Source organism: Lipotes vexillifer, unplaced genomic scaffold (genome assembly GCF_000442215.2).
Source record: "Lipotes vexillifer unplaced genomic scaffold, Lipotes_vexillifer_v1.1 scaffold907, whole genome shotgun sequence".
NCBI lineage: Eukaryota > Metazoa > Chordata > Mammalia > Artiodactyla > Lipotidae > Lipotes > Lipotes vexillifer.
The window spans coordinates 207,889-222,303 of NW_006795956.1; the positions used below are offsets into that span (position 1 = coordinate 207,889).

The 14,415-nt window shown below is 38.6% G+C and overlaps 1 protein-coding gene across 2 annotated transcripts in view; it reads left to right on the plus strand.

Annotated features, from left to right (window-relative positions):
• Positions 1-14,415, plus strand: part of GPD2 (glycerol-3-phosphate dehydrogenase 2) — a 132,249-nt gene that overhangs the window by 87,946 nt on the left and 29,888 nt on the right. For both annotated transcript variants that reach the window (XM_007467986.1, XM_007467987.1), the window contains 2 exons: positions 12,074-12,238; positions 13,067-13,211. In XM_007467986.1, coding sequence (XP_007468048.1) covers positions 12,074-12,238; positions 13,067-13,211 — 310 coding nt within the window. The remainder of the gene's footprint in view (positions 1-12,073; positions 12,239-13,066; positions 13,212-14,415) is intronic.

The window sequence follows — 14,415 nt, forward strand, 5'->3', positions numbered from 1 at the left end:
TCTTTCCCTCCCCTCTCTCTTTTTTTTTTTCTCCTAGAGCAGAGGTCAAATCAAATCCCTACTCTTATTTTGTATGCGAGAATGGTTTTTATATTTTTAAATGGTGAAATTTTGTGGCACGAAATCACATAAAATTTAAATTTCAGTGTCTGTAAAATAGAGTTTTATTGGAACACAGCCATGCTAATTCATTTAGGTATTGCCAACAGCAGAGTTGAGTAGGTCAATAGAGATCGAATGGCCTTTACAGAAAAAGTGTGCCATCCCCACACCTAGAACATTTGAAAGCACATTTAACTGATAAGGATTATTCTTTATTTTTTAATAATTTAAAGCTACCGTGCCATTATTATACCCAACTAAATTAAAGAGAATTTTCAATGTCATCTAATACACTGTCCATATTCAAATTTTGTGAGTTGCAGATTGGCCAGCGAGAAGTTGAAGAATCATTGAAGGTTAGAGAAATGAAACAAAGCTTTTTTATGCGTGTGTCAGGAAATGGGTTGTTTTCTTTTACTTAGAAATGAACATTTTTCAAATTAGATAATAGAATGCAGTTACCTATTTTCTAGTCTTTTGAACAGTATGAACAGTCATACTGGGTCATCACTAAGTTACAACTCAAGCCACTTTCTCAAAGTAGAAGATCTTTTTTTCTTACTATGTCTAGTCTTTTTTTTCTTGGTTGTGTTCATCTTTCCAGAAGAACAAATCTGTTGGCTTTAAAAATATGGCTAGAGCATCTGGCATAGTATTTGATGTGTGTGGCTGCAATATTGACATAATTTCATTGATAACCACATTGTGTATAAACTTTCTGTTCGTGTTCTTTTTATCTTGGAGATGTCAGATATTCTACTAGCTGTTCGCAGGTAGGTAGTGACATTAAAGGAAGAGCCCTATTAAACTGGTTCTCACAGTATTTGCACCTCGGTCTTCTGCCTCATCATGTGATCTTGGCTGTAAGGATTCACAATATCTATTTTTTCACTTCTCTCAGGGCGATAAGGCTCTGCTGAATTGATGGGCATTAGCTGAATGCACAGACTATTGAATTATAAATTGATTACTTTAGACAACAAATGTTTTAGCACCTTCCTACATGCCTGGCACTGTTGTCCTTCCTGGAGGTAAATCAGTGGTGGTGATGGTTGCGGTGGGTAGAACTAAGTCCCTGCCCTTAATTTATTAATTCCTGGGAGAAACAAAACATCCATGTGGCTCACATGAGTCATCCATGACTCATGATTGCTGTTAAAAAAAAAAAAATTTCCAGCAGGGCAAACCTATTTAAATGACCAAATTAAGATCAGGATTTTGCTTATTTAGCAAGTAGCAAGTTCAAGCAAAAGCAATTGGATATTTTTTACTATAGTTTGAAACAATATCTGTTAAAGATATATTTGTAAATTGAATCTGAAAGTTTTGTTTTTGTAGTTACAAAGAGAATTAAATTCTTACTTTTCTTCCTGTTTTGGAGTTCAAGCCCCAAATTAAGTTTCTAAATAAACATTGAATCTGGGTTGCTCAGAGGTATTATTCTGAAAACTGAGGAAAGCTTATGATTTGGATAGCAAGTAAAAGACTATCTCAGACAAAAAGAGAGAGGGAAGGTAAACTTAGTAGAAGGAAATCTGTGTTGACAATAATAGCTTCATTCTCACAGTGCTTCCCAGTTTACAAATGCTTCCCTGTACGCTCTAACCTGATCATTTCAGTGGCAAAGAAGTTGGTGTTAACTCTGCTTTGCAGGTGAAGAAACAGGCTCTGACGGGTAAAGGGATATGTCCAGCATCAAGTCAGTCTGTGACTTGCTGTGTCCTGGACTCAGGTGTTCTGAGTCTCCAGGCGCAGTGCTCTCCCTGGGCTGAGAGCCTGCTTTTCTTGTTCATGTGATAGTATACATTCTTTTCAATCAGGACATTGGGCTCTGGTCAGACTGATTTGATAACAACTTGATAAGGTGTAGAATCTTCCCGTGATTAGAGACAGAAATCTGATAAGATACAGGACTCACTTGCAACAGATAAAGCTTCTCAAAAGGTTGCTTCCAGTTAGAATTCCCCAGCTGGTTCTTAGGACACGGTTCCATGTTATTTATTATGTAGCTCACACTTGGAATCACCCCTGGGGCAGGTGGAGCCATTCCGGTGGGTTTGTAAAAAGTTGTGTGCATGTACTCACACACAAATGAGGAGACGGGGCCTGGGAGATGGTCCTAGGTAAGTGAAAGGAATCGCTCACTTTTGCCAGTCCTTTTATGAGAGGTCGATTGTTTCCCATTGAAGGCTTTCTTTTCCTTCGTTATAGAATTCGACCCTCAGTTGGCTTATTTGACATTTTGGGATGGCAGCTTATAAAATTGGTAGAGCTGGAAGGAACCAGAGAGATCATGAAGTTCCACTCTGTGGCTCCAGCAGCGAGGAAACTGAAGCACAGGGCTTGGGACTGGCCCAGGTTTTTAGTCAACAGGCAAAAGAAAAATAAATTGGGCTGACTTAAGGAGAGAAAACCTTTTTGAGAGGACCTGAACAACAGGCAGCGATGCTGGGAAAGCTGCTGAAGATATAAATAATGGCAGTATCCAAAGCTGCAGGTGCAATCCTCTCCCAGAACCGGTGCACCAAAGACGTTAATGCTGATGACCGCCCCTCGTGTCTCGGTCTGCCATCGCTGTTGACACCTCTGTCCCCATACCCCTAGTACGGGATGGTGCTGCTGTTCTCTGGCCTCCACCTTTGAATTCTCCGTGTCCGGTTCTCTGGGTCACTAGCTCTAGATTGAAGTCTGGGTGGGGAGCATCTGATTGGCGGAGTGGGGTTAGAGGTCCGTGTGCGGGGGACAGGTAGACTCTACCTCTTGCGGGGCTTCTGTGATGGGGAGAAGGGGGGATGCTGGGAAGCAAAAACAAACAAACAAAACCCAGACAGTTATTTGTTACAGAAACACATCCAGTTAGTGGCTATTTGAGGCATTAGAACTTGGATCTTTTGACTTTTCTCAGTTTATAGCAAGTGTTGATTTCCTTGATAGAAACTGGCAGAGGCTCCCCATTTTTAAAAGAAAATGAAGTCCTCTGGATGAAGACTTGGTGATTCTGATACTTCCAAACACTCTGTTCTCCTGTCCGTGCTGTTCTTCTTCCGGATTGAAAATCACTCCCCTGTCTTCCTATCCTTGATGGCACACAGAAAAGAATACCTTGCGCATCAGTGGTAAAACGTAAAGAGAGAAAGAAAGAGAAACAAAAAAGAGCAGGCAGTGTTCAGGCAGTGCAGAGATTAGAGATTAGTTGTCAGCACATTTCAGGAAAAGCTCGCCAGATTGATGAGCAAGAAACCATTTAGAACTAGAAAATATACAGAGCTTTCCTTTTGTTTTTATTTTTTCAGTATTTTGGGCAGTAGTGATATCTTTTAATTAAGGTACAAAGTGGTCTTGACTTCTCAGTACATTTTTTAACCTTTTAATAATAATAGTTAATGTTTATTGAGAACTATGATGTCAGAACAGACATCCCCTATCTCACTCCTCGACCTCTGTCAATCCCATTGTCATTTCCCCTGTATAGATGAGTGACTAGCACCTTAGATGAAGCAACTAGCGTGAGGTTTCACGGTTGGCTGAGATGAGGCTTGAACTTAAGTCCACACTCCTATGAACAAAGCCTTGCAGATCTTCCTGTAACACAAGAGAGAAAAAGAGGTGTGTCTGGAGCACTAGGCTTAGTGATATTTTCGGAAAACTGCAGAGGAAAGAGAAAGGAAAAGAGCTCAGAAATGGAGAGACTTTTTGGAACTTGCGACCCTTCCAAGTTGGACTGTAAACTTGCTCTTGTTCTCAGATTCCTGGGGTAGCTGAGCCAATCCGTTTCAGTCTGCTCCCCACAGTGATACTTAGCTCACTGACCGGCACATAGTAGGTGTTTAGTAAATGGAATTGTTAAAGAAATAAATCTCAAGCATCCTCAGGTCAGTTATCTTGGGTTAAGATGCCATGCATTCCAGACGGCTGCTCTCAGTAAAGAAAGACCCTTACCCTCAAAGTGCTTATCAGTGACTTTGGTGCATCTCACAAACGACTAAGGAGGATGACCTGTGGCTTTAGGCCACATAAATGTATGGTCTGTAAAAGAGTCTCTATAGTGTGTCACGCTTCCTGACTTTTCAACTTCATTTCATTTAATTTTTGTCACATTGCTCCTTTTCCCTTTTTCTTCCTTAAAAGTATAAAAACCTATTTTTGACTTGTACTAGAGAGAGAATTAATTGTTCTGCATGGGAGGGCAGGGGGTCTTTACCGTAAACTGATGTATAGACATTTTTGCACAGGTGAAAGAAAATGAATACCCAAAGCATTCTGTTGTTTGAAGTTTAAATGTGGTTTTATTTTCATTCAAATGTAGCTAGATTCCTAAGTATCTGAAAAGTAGAAAACTTATTCTTCATTAGATTCATTTAAAACTTTTTCAAGAAAGGAAAGCCCTGAGGGTAGAGAAACTTTTATGTACTTAAATATGTTATGTTAAGGCACTTCACAGTGTTTCGTTTACACAGGGCCAGAGACCACAGATCCACGCTGATTGCTAATTATTCAGGTTGTAAATAGCTTATTCGAAAACTTAGGGGGAGACAAAAGAAAGATGAAGGAACAAAAGGCCTGCGATAATGAAAAGGATATTGTGAAGAGAAGGGCTGGGCAGAATTATGATGCAGGTCACATTCTGTGCCTGTATTTAATTGTACCTTTGTATTTAATAATAAAAATGATTACATGCTCAGGGCTAACAGGTGTCCCTTCCTGAGAACTGTAGTATGGATAAGTGACAGCAAATTACTCCAATTCATAAACTTTGAATATTATGCTTTTGAGTTTCACCAGTCTATACTAGAAGACATTTCCTGCAAAAATGTACATCGGCCCAGGAAGATTTGTAAACCTAATTCTTGATCAGTATTGATATATATAAACTATAGGTGACTGCTTTAAAGTATGAATGACAAAAAATCACTTTGCAGACACTGTTTAATCAAATGTAGTTGTGCTAATACCATAGTCACATTTCTGATAGTTTATGCTTCATATAAACTTTGGATATAACTGCACGTTAGCAGTGATTAAGGTTTATAGGTGGTGGTCTTGCTCTTAGGACTTAACCTTCCCTGCATTTTCTCTACTTCTCGCTTATCTTGACCACTTTTTCTAACTGCCCCGCCTTCCTTAACTCCCCAGGTTGTTGCTCTCCCTGCCCCCTATTTTCCCTTCTGTTGCCATTATTGCAATTTGCAATTGTCTTTGTTTTACTTGACTTTACCTGTCTTCCCCATTAGAATGTGGTTCCATAGAGCAGAGACCAGCGTTAGCTTATTTTCCCTACTCAGTGGGATCCCTAATGCCTATCATCATGCCTGGCTCATAATATGTCCTCAATTAATATTTGTCAAAGGGATATGCCGCTTGCTGTTCTGATCATACATCAAGCCCTTGCTTGCTTTAACTTTATCACGAGCCTTTTTCTTTTGCTTGTACTTTGACCAAAAAGTTTGTGGTAGAAGACATCCTGTTTCTATTGTCTGCTGGGTAGCTAGGTACAGAGACCATAGTCCCTTGGTTCAGTGGAAACCACAGCTATAGTGGGGGTAGGGTTAGGGGTTAGGGGCTGTTCCTAGAATCTGTAAGACCTGAGCACATTTCCCATATTTGAACAATCTCTGACCTGGGATTGTGTTCTATAATTCATTTATTCATGCATTCATCAAATATCTGAATGTCTACCAGGTAGCAAATGCTATGTTAGGCACTGGTAAAGCAAAATTGAATAAGATGTCCTCTATCTTCTAGGAACATGTTATTAGAATCAAGGTGCCCTAGGCCTGAAACTGTGTCTGTTTGGGTGTCTGTTGTAAACCCAGCTCCTAGCATAAAAATCCCTGGCACATTTAAAAGCATGTAGTACATATTTGCTCAATAAACGAGTGAGTGTTGAATGCAATTATTTAGAAAATAGTTTGTGCTGTAATAAGGATATGTACATAGTGCCATAGAAGCACGGAGGAGAGAAGGCTGTTGTGTCTGAGAGGAGTCAGGGGAGGTTTCATGAAAGAAAGATGAACATTTCAATAGTTTACCAGGAAGGGTAAGATGTTCCATGGAGTAGGGATACCATGAGCGAAAAGTCAGAGGTGTGAGAGAGCTGAGTTTTATTCGAGGATGAGCGCTTTGGTCAGCCTGGAGATTTAGGGTGAATGTAGGGGGTGGTGGGCACCTTACTTTCCTTACTCAGGTACCCTATGCACTAAATAGCTCTTGTGCCACAATTTAATCACCTACCACCATCTATTTATAGTATTTCTATAGGAAAATTAATTGTGTTCTAAATAGCCATCTTAGAATGCAGTCTCGAAGATAGAACCTGTTTGTAAGCTGGGACTGATGTTATTAGAAAATTGGCTACATTGCCTGTATAAGTTATCTGTTGCCACAATTCCACATAACAACCATAAAACCTAAGCAGCATGAAAACAATTAGGATTTATTGCTCATGCGTTGGAGTGTTCATCTAGGTGGTTCCTCTGATCTTGTCTGGGGTTGGCTCAGCAATTCTTCTGGTCTCCGCTGAACTTGGACTCATGTTTGGAGGTTCAGCAGAGACTCACTGTCTGTCAGCTGATGTAGGATTGCCTGGGCTGGGATGACTGGGGCAATTCACCACAGGCCTCTCATTGCCCTCCTGGTACCAGCAGGCTAGCCTGGGTATGTCATTTTCATGGCACTGGCAGAGCCTCCTTTTAAAATCGCATCTACTAACATCCCCTTGACCAAAACAATTTCACGTGGCTGGGTCCAGAGGCAAAGTGGGAACCTACACTGTGAAGACTCTTGGCAATGGGCATGGATACAGGGAGGGGTGAAGAATTGAGACAATTTTTGCAGTAGAGTACGTGGCTCATAAAAGCTAATCAAATCAAGATTTCATTATAATTCTAGATCTAATGGAAGAATATTATTTCTCATTTTATTTTTCTGACTTCCTTTACAAAGCATCTATCTTTTGGTCTTCATTAATCCCAATCTTTTTTTTAAATATGCTGGGCCAAAGTCAGAGAAATCAGAAATGAGGAAGAGATTGCAAGTGAAATCTTGAAAGAGAGAGGTAGCTATTGAAGAGTAGCCATTACATGCATTGTGTAATTTCAGAGGCTCCCACCCAGCTCCTCTCTGTCTATAGGACACTGAAACCCAGAGGAATGCAGTGCATCACTTACATTCCCCCAACCAGGTTAGTGACTCACTCAAAACTTATAACCCAATCATCCCAAGCCCAGAGCTGTGTCTTGTAAAGTACATTCTCCCTAAACTGTTTCATGCGTCTCCCTGATCCCTTCCACTCCCCACACAAATAATCGTTTTTATAAATAAGTTAGTTTTAGGGGAAATTGCATTTTGTTATAATTTACGTGAAAAGTATGCTCTCATTTGACTTTTCCTTTTCAAGCTTACTCATCGTATGTACTTAAACCAGAATTTAGTAATCCCCTTACACAAAGACACACACCACACACACACACACCTATTTTGCTCTGCCTCTACCTGCACTCTTCCCATGAGAAAGGAAAAATTTAAATATAATGGTTATATTAAATCAGCTTGGGTTTGGTGTGTTAGCCTTTGAAGTACCTTTGCCAGACTGTTAAGAAGCTTCAGAGAGGTCATGGTGTCACTCAGTGTCAGTCAGAGACAATAAAGCATGCCCTGTGAATTTTGTGAGAAATGGGATTAAAGCTTTAGGGAGGTATTCTTTCACACTAGCATCCTTTTTCCCTCTGCTAGAAGTAACCACATGACTGCATAAGACCCAGGTCAGGGAGGTGGAAGGAAATACTCTCAGCATTTCCACAGTGGCAGTTTTTTATTGATGATAAAGTTATGGATGGTGTTATTTTAATTAAGAACTAACTTTTTGTTAACAATTAAACTTTCTATATGGTTTCTGGGTCCATAGATTGGTCTGTGGCTATCTATGTAAATGGCCATTTAACAGTAGGCTGTATTAAAAGAAGATTGTATGTAGGATTTCAGAGCATCATGGAATTTTAGGTCTGAAGGACCAGGAAAACGCCAGTTAATTTGTTACATAGGGTTTTTTCATGTTTACTCATTCTTCATACGTTTTATACATTCAATGATTGTTTCTCTTTTTTTCAGCTGTTTTGCATGTTAACTTTTGCCAAACTTTGAAACACTCTGAGGAGAACTATATTGCTCTGTCCCCAAAATATTTATATTTGAGGCCTATCTTATAGAAAATTACGTCTTAAAATGTTTTTCACTTAAAATATCTCTCACCATCCTGGGTGCAAGGCCACTGTGGACTATGGCAAAACCCTTCTCTGCCACTACTGACCTTCATCTCTTTGGTGGGTAGATTTTATATTTTGTTTTTCTAAACAAGGGAAAACAGTTATAGTTCCACCTCCTATGTGCTTCCTCTCGTCTGAGTTGTAAGTTCAGTACGTGCACATATGTAAGATTTCAAGTGCAAAAGGAGAACAGAGTAGGAAACAGATTTTCACAGTCCCCGTCTGGGTCCTTGCGTAAGTGCCAACGTAAAGCTATTCACTGATCAGTGAATAGTATCATGTTGCCTTGGCTCTAAGGCATTTGAAAATCCAAACTTAATAAGCAGATCAATTGGGTGGGGGAGTTGAGATTATTGTATGGCATTCCAATGACATGCAGTGTTGTCAAAACCTTTTTACTCCAGAAATAAAATTACAGGAGGCATATAGATACCTTTCAAAATGTCAGGAAAGGGAGTTGGGGGGTATTTAGTTAAGAATAGTGAAAATACACCACTTATCACAGGAAGCATCTGGGTATCTCAGGGTAAAGGGTGAATTTAATGTGGGTCAGAGAGGGGGAGGTCTGCCCTGAATCCAAGCAGGTAAATGAATTAAGCTGAATGTCTGCAAAGAGGGGACTTCTGGGTAGAGGTGTGAGCTCCTGGGCCAAGAGGGAAGTCAAATTACTTAACTCCTCAATTTTTAGGAGCTTATAATAACTGTGTTTGTATTCCCCTTCAGAGCAAAGGGCAACTTGAGGGTTAAGTCTTGAGGGAATCATTCATATCCATTTCTACTTCTGTCCCACTTATTCAGCTTATATATAAGGGCTAGTTTGGGTTTAAGTTAAGATTTTACACATTTCCGGGGTTTTCCTGCTCCCTTCAAATTTATTGCCACCAACTTACTGATGTCTGAAATTTTTTTTTAACTTGAGACAAAGCATTCCATTCTATAGTTAGAGATAATACTATAAATCTATAAGGACTGTAAAATTTTATATAATTATGTAAGATTTCTATAAATCTAGAAGACTATAAATTAACCTGTTTATTTAACACATCGAATGGGATTTGGCTAAACTTAACACTTACTGGGTACCTGTTCTGTGCTTGGTACTAATGAGGAAAAGAAAAGATGAACAAGTAAGACCCTGCCTTCCCATGACCGGGCTGAGGAGACATGGAAATCATATATATAGTAATTACAGTGGGATACTGCTTCCAGGAGAACTGAGATCTCCCTGTATCTTTCTCACCACTGGGTTCCTTGCATTTGTTACAGTGCCTGCCTCATAACCAAGGCTTATTATTTTTTTTTAAGTCAATGGATACAGGGATGACGAGTATCATAAAGACTATAAAAATGGTATGTACAAGGTCCAGTGTTGATGCAGAAGGTGGAATGAACAACTTGGCCTTGGAGGGATGCAACACAGATAAGGAGAGTCTTCATGGGAAATACTGAATCAGCTCATGAGAGAGGAATAGGAGTTGTCCAGAGCTTCCAGAATGGTTTTCCAGCCAAAGAATTAGTGTGGACAAAGGCAAGAAGGTGTGAAGTGACATGGACGTTCAGGGAGTTGTAAATAATTTAACAACCCCATATAGTAGAATAAAGGCAGTAGAAGAATTTTGGCAGGTGAGGACCTTCACAAATAAGTAACATTTCTGATTCGAGTCAAGGCAGATGCTGCTGGGTATCAGGATGGGCATGCAAAATAAGGACCAAAGGAAGTTGTTTCCACCTCACACTTTTAACTGAGGTTTATCTTGTTTACCTTCAGAAGTATTGGGATTTGGAAGCTAATTAGGGAGGTATATCTTAGTACAGAAACAGTAGAGCTTGATGAACTATACCAATACTGCTCCAATGAGATTTTATAATTTAGAAAGGTATTAAAAGAAAGATTTTGTATTTTCAAAAGTTAGAGTTTCATTACCAGATGATCATGTAAATAGATAATACTACTTTACAAAGGGATCTGTCATTTAATAAGTGGGCTTTCTGCCTGGTTCCTTTGAACAGTGACATCATATAAAATTTAAAATAGTTGATTTTCACATAACTTTCCAGAGAACCGTCCTGTGTGTAAATCAAGGCACACTTGGATGGGTGAGAGTTTCCCTACCATAGGAACATGACTTGGATTTCTTGTACTACCTGTAGGGTGTTTCATTATTATGTACATAAATTCACTAGGAAGATTGGGTGGGACGAGTACTTCCTTCAGTTTAGATGTGTAATCTCTTAGTTTAAAGAGAAGATCTATAATGGAGTTTTTATTTTGTTTCTTTGGACTGTTTGTGAAGCATATTCCAATATTAAATGAGCCCTACGTGAATAAAAGTGAGTTTCTTAAACTTAACTTTAAATGTACCTACTGACTATTAGCATCTTTAGGGTTGTGCTGAGTTGAAATTGATAGAAATGCTACCCTTCTTTCTTCCCACTTATATAGTTCAGCTGCTGCTGCTGTTGTTTTCTTCTACTTTCATTCTATTAATTTTTAGATAAAATAACTCCTTATTTTGCATGTTGAGTTTTAACGTACATTCTCCACTTGATAGAGGCTTTGATTTTGAGGGAAAGGTCCTTGGCTGATTGCGTTAGTTTAGCGGTTCTAGAATAAGATGTTTGTGGGGAGGGGTGGCAGAATCCTGTCATTGATTCTCTCTTTATAACTGTGCCCTTTTAGCTGGAACCGATTACCTGTGTAGTGCTTCTGGCCCTGTGCAGACTGAATCACAAGGAAGAAACTTTACATAAAACATTGATACTAAATGTTTGGTATGCTGGCAACATAAATCAACAACAATATCCATTATAAATTCATCCCTTTATCAGTATTATCTTGATAGAACTGATCCCAATGTGTGGGAATTTGAACGCTGCTTCAATACATCTAGCCCTGGGTAATTAATTATTCAGGGCACAGAGAACCTGGCCTCTGTGCTGTAGAGTAATTCTTCCTGGTCAGCGTTAACTCCACTGGCAATAATAAATAGAAAAAGTCTCTAGTGATGCCAGTATTTTAAAGTGATTAATCATCTTTCCCCCCTTCGCCTCCCCCTTAGTTTTCTTTAACTAGGATTTTTCAGCAATAAATCTTTAACAATACAGGTAGGAATTGTTCTGTAATTAAATTTTGCCCTGCTTAATTTCTTACCTTTTATGTACGATTAAAAACAATGTTACATTTTAAGGGGCTCTGATCAAAATTCAAACCAAGAAAAATCCTTTTATAGAATACCGAGAGATTCTCTATGAAAGATTAAGCTCTTGATTTTGAATATTAGATAGAGCACATATTCATAAAAATTGTTCATCAGCACCAGTTGGGGTGTCAGATATTCTGAAGTTTTGAATTGCTTCACTTGCATACGGGTTGTCTGTATCAGGAAAAGTCTGACATATACATATGTTCCCAAACAGAGAGAATAATTACTTATTTCTTAACTTTCAAATAATTGATGTGAGCTCTGTAGGAAAGGGAGATTTTTTGTCCTTTTGTGGTACACAGAGTGCCCTTGCAGAAATGGCAGGTAAATGCCTGACTGAGAACACCCATGTATTTTCAAGTAATGCCCTATAGAGCTGACCAGCCATCATGTATATTCTGGGAGACAGGGACAGATGTGACATATCTGTTGTGACACACTTCTGTACCACCAGTCTGTGGCTCGAGGTGACTCCTGTCCCTCCTCTGATGTTTTCCCTTGCTGCAGGACAACACAACGACGCACGGATGAACCTTGCCATTGCTCTCACTGCTGCCAGGTATGGGGCTGCCACGGCCAATTACATGGAGGTTATGAGCTTGCTCAAGAAGGCAGACCCCAAGACAGGGAAAGAGCACGTGAGCGGTGCGCGGTGCAAGGATGTGCTCACAGGTATGCGAAGGCTCAGGCAGGGAGGGATTTCTTAGCATCTTGCCTTGTCTATATAAAGACTGAATGATAATTTCTCTGTCACTTCTCTTTTATTGAAGCGAGATTTCAGAGTCCTATTAATTATATTCCTTATTGTCAACAATGACTGGTTTCACGTGAAAATTTTCCCTTGTAGGACCTGGCAATTTTTCCTCTTTGTGTTAAACAATAATGATGATCATGATCATAATAAATGCCCACAAAATTCCCACAGCTATGAATGCATTCTCTTTTCTTTACAAAAACATGTTATTAAGAAAATTCACTAATGTGCCAAGTTTCAAAGTATCATTTAGGTGACATAAGCAGTGCGTTTACCTGTCGTTAAAGTCAATCACTTTAACTTTGGTGAGATTTTCATGCCCGTCCAGTTCTATGGCCATGTGGGCGAAGTTTCAAAATTACATCATTTCCTTCAAAACCAGCACTGTGAAATATATCATCTCACAGCAACACTGCTCACACATTTGAGTTTTAAGGAGAAAGCGGCTAATTTACTCACTTTCTTCCTATTTGGCACTTTAATGCCGGGCATTTTGCAAACTAGAATGAGAGCTGAAATGAAAAAGTGGCATGTTTTTCTTCCTGCGGTTTGGACTTGGTTTCAATAAATTTACTCACATGCGAACCTTTTGTGTGGCTTCTCAATGACTCTGGTTGCCCGTGTCATTTAGTGTGGCATACAGTATAATCCACCATAGGTTAAGTTAAGAGATGAATTAATAATCCAAAGCGTCAGTGAGCAGAGAAACAAACGGAGTGTGTGATTGACGCTGCTTTCTTTCACAGGGGAGGAATTTGATGTAAGAGCCAAGTGTGTTATCAATGCCACGGGACCTTTCACAGACACTGTGCGCAAAATGGATGATAAGGATGCCGCAGCTATCTGCCAGCCCAGTGCTGGCGTCCACATCGTGATGCCTGGTTATTACAGGTACCTGTGTTCCCACTTGGCCATCGTCGTCAGAGAACGAGGGATGCAAGAAATGGTCTACATTTATTCTTGTAGCACACCTTTCTTACTAATAGATGGTCTAGCTCACTGTTCGAAATGAGAAGAAATGAGTAAAAAAAAAAAAAAAAAAAAAAAAACTCTTCCAAAGCACAAAATACAAACCAGGCTTGTGTATTTCTTAGCTTTTATGGCAATACTCCTTTCTATGAGTTAGTGATTTGGGATCTATTTTTGTACTTTTTTCAGTGTACTTATCACTAGTACACTAATAGTACACTAATAGTAAGGCTTAGCCTTACTAATAGTAAGGCTAAGCCTTACTATTTTTGAATTTAAATTTTCATTAAAACCCTAAAAATAATTTTGCAAAAATGTCCATAAAGGACATTTTCATTAAGACACTAAAAAGTTAATTTTATAAAATACCCAGATTTGCTTATGAAGAATCTGAAAATGAGGACCACTCAAGTATTTTTGTTTATAACTTTTGAAATGTGTTTTGAAAAATACTATAGCAAGTAAAAATCGGTTATTATTTCTGATTTATCAGATTAACAAAGATAATCACAGGTAGAGAAATAGATAAAGATAGAGGTGAAATAAGAACAGCTATTAATTGAAAATCATTTAAAAGTTAGGTGATGGGCACATGAAACTGAGATTTTTGTGTGTGTTTGAATTTTTGATATTTTTAAATTTTTAATAAATTAGAAAAGAAACATTTATGTGATCCTAACTAAGAAATTGATAATTATTACCCCTCATGTACATTTCAAGACATCTGGGGAAAAATTCGTGTGTCTATGCTGAGTATGGAACATTTTTATTTCCACATGTGGTAAATCTAATAGGCAAACTAGTACATAATTCTGTGAAATAATGATTTATGCTCAAGGTATTCATTAAGACATTATTTGTAGTTGAGAAATATTACAAACCACTTCAGTTTCTAACCTTAGGAGAATGGATAAGTAAATTATGGTGTACCTGCACAAGGGAGTATTATATGTTAATTAAAAATTATAATTATAAATAACATTAGTGTCCTAAGAAAACGCTAGTGATACAATGTTAGTTTAGAATGGAGGATACAAGATTGTATGTGTAACACGATCTAAGCATTATATAAGTACATAGAAAAGAGATTAAAAGAAATATGTTAAATACCAGTGGTGATTATCTC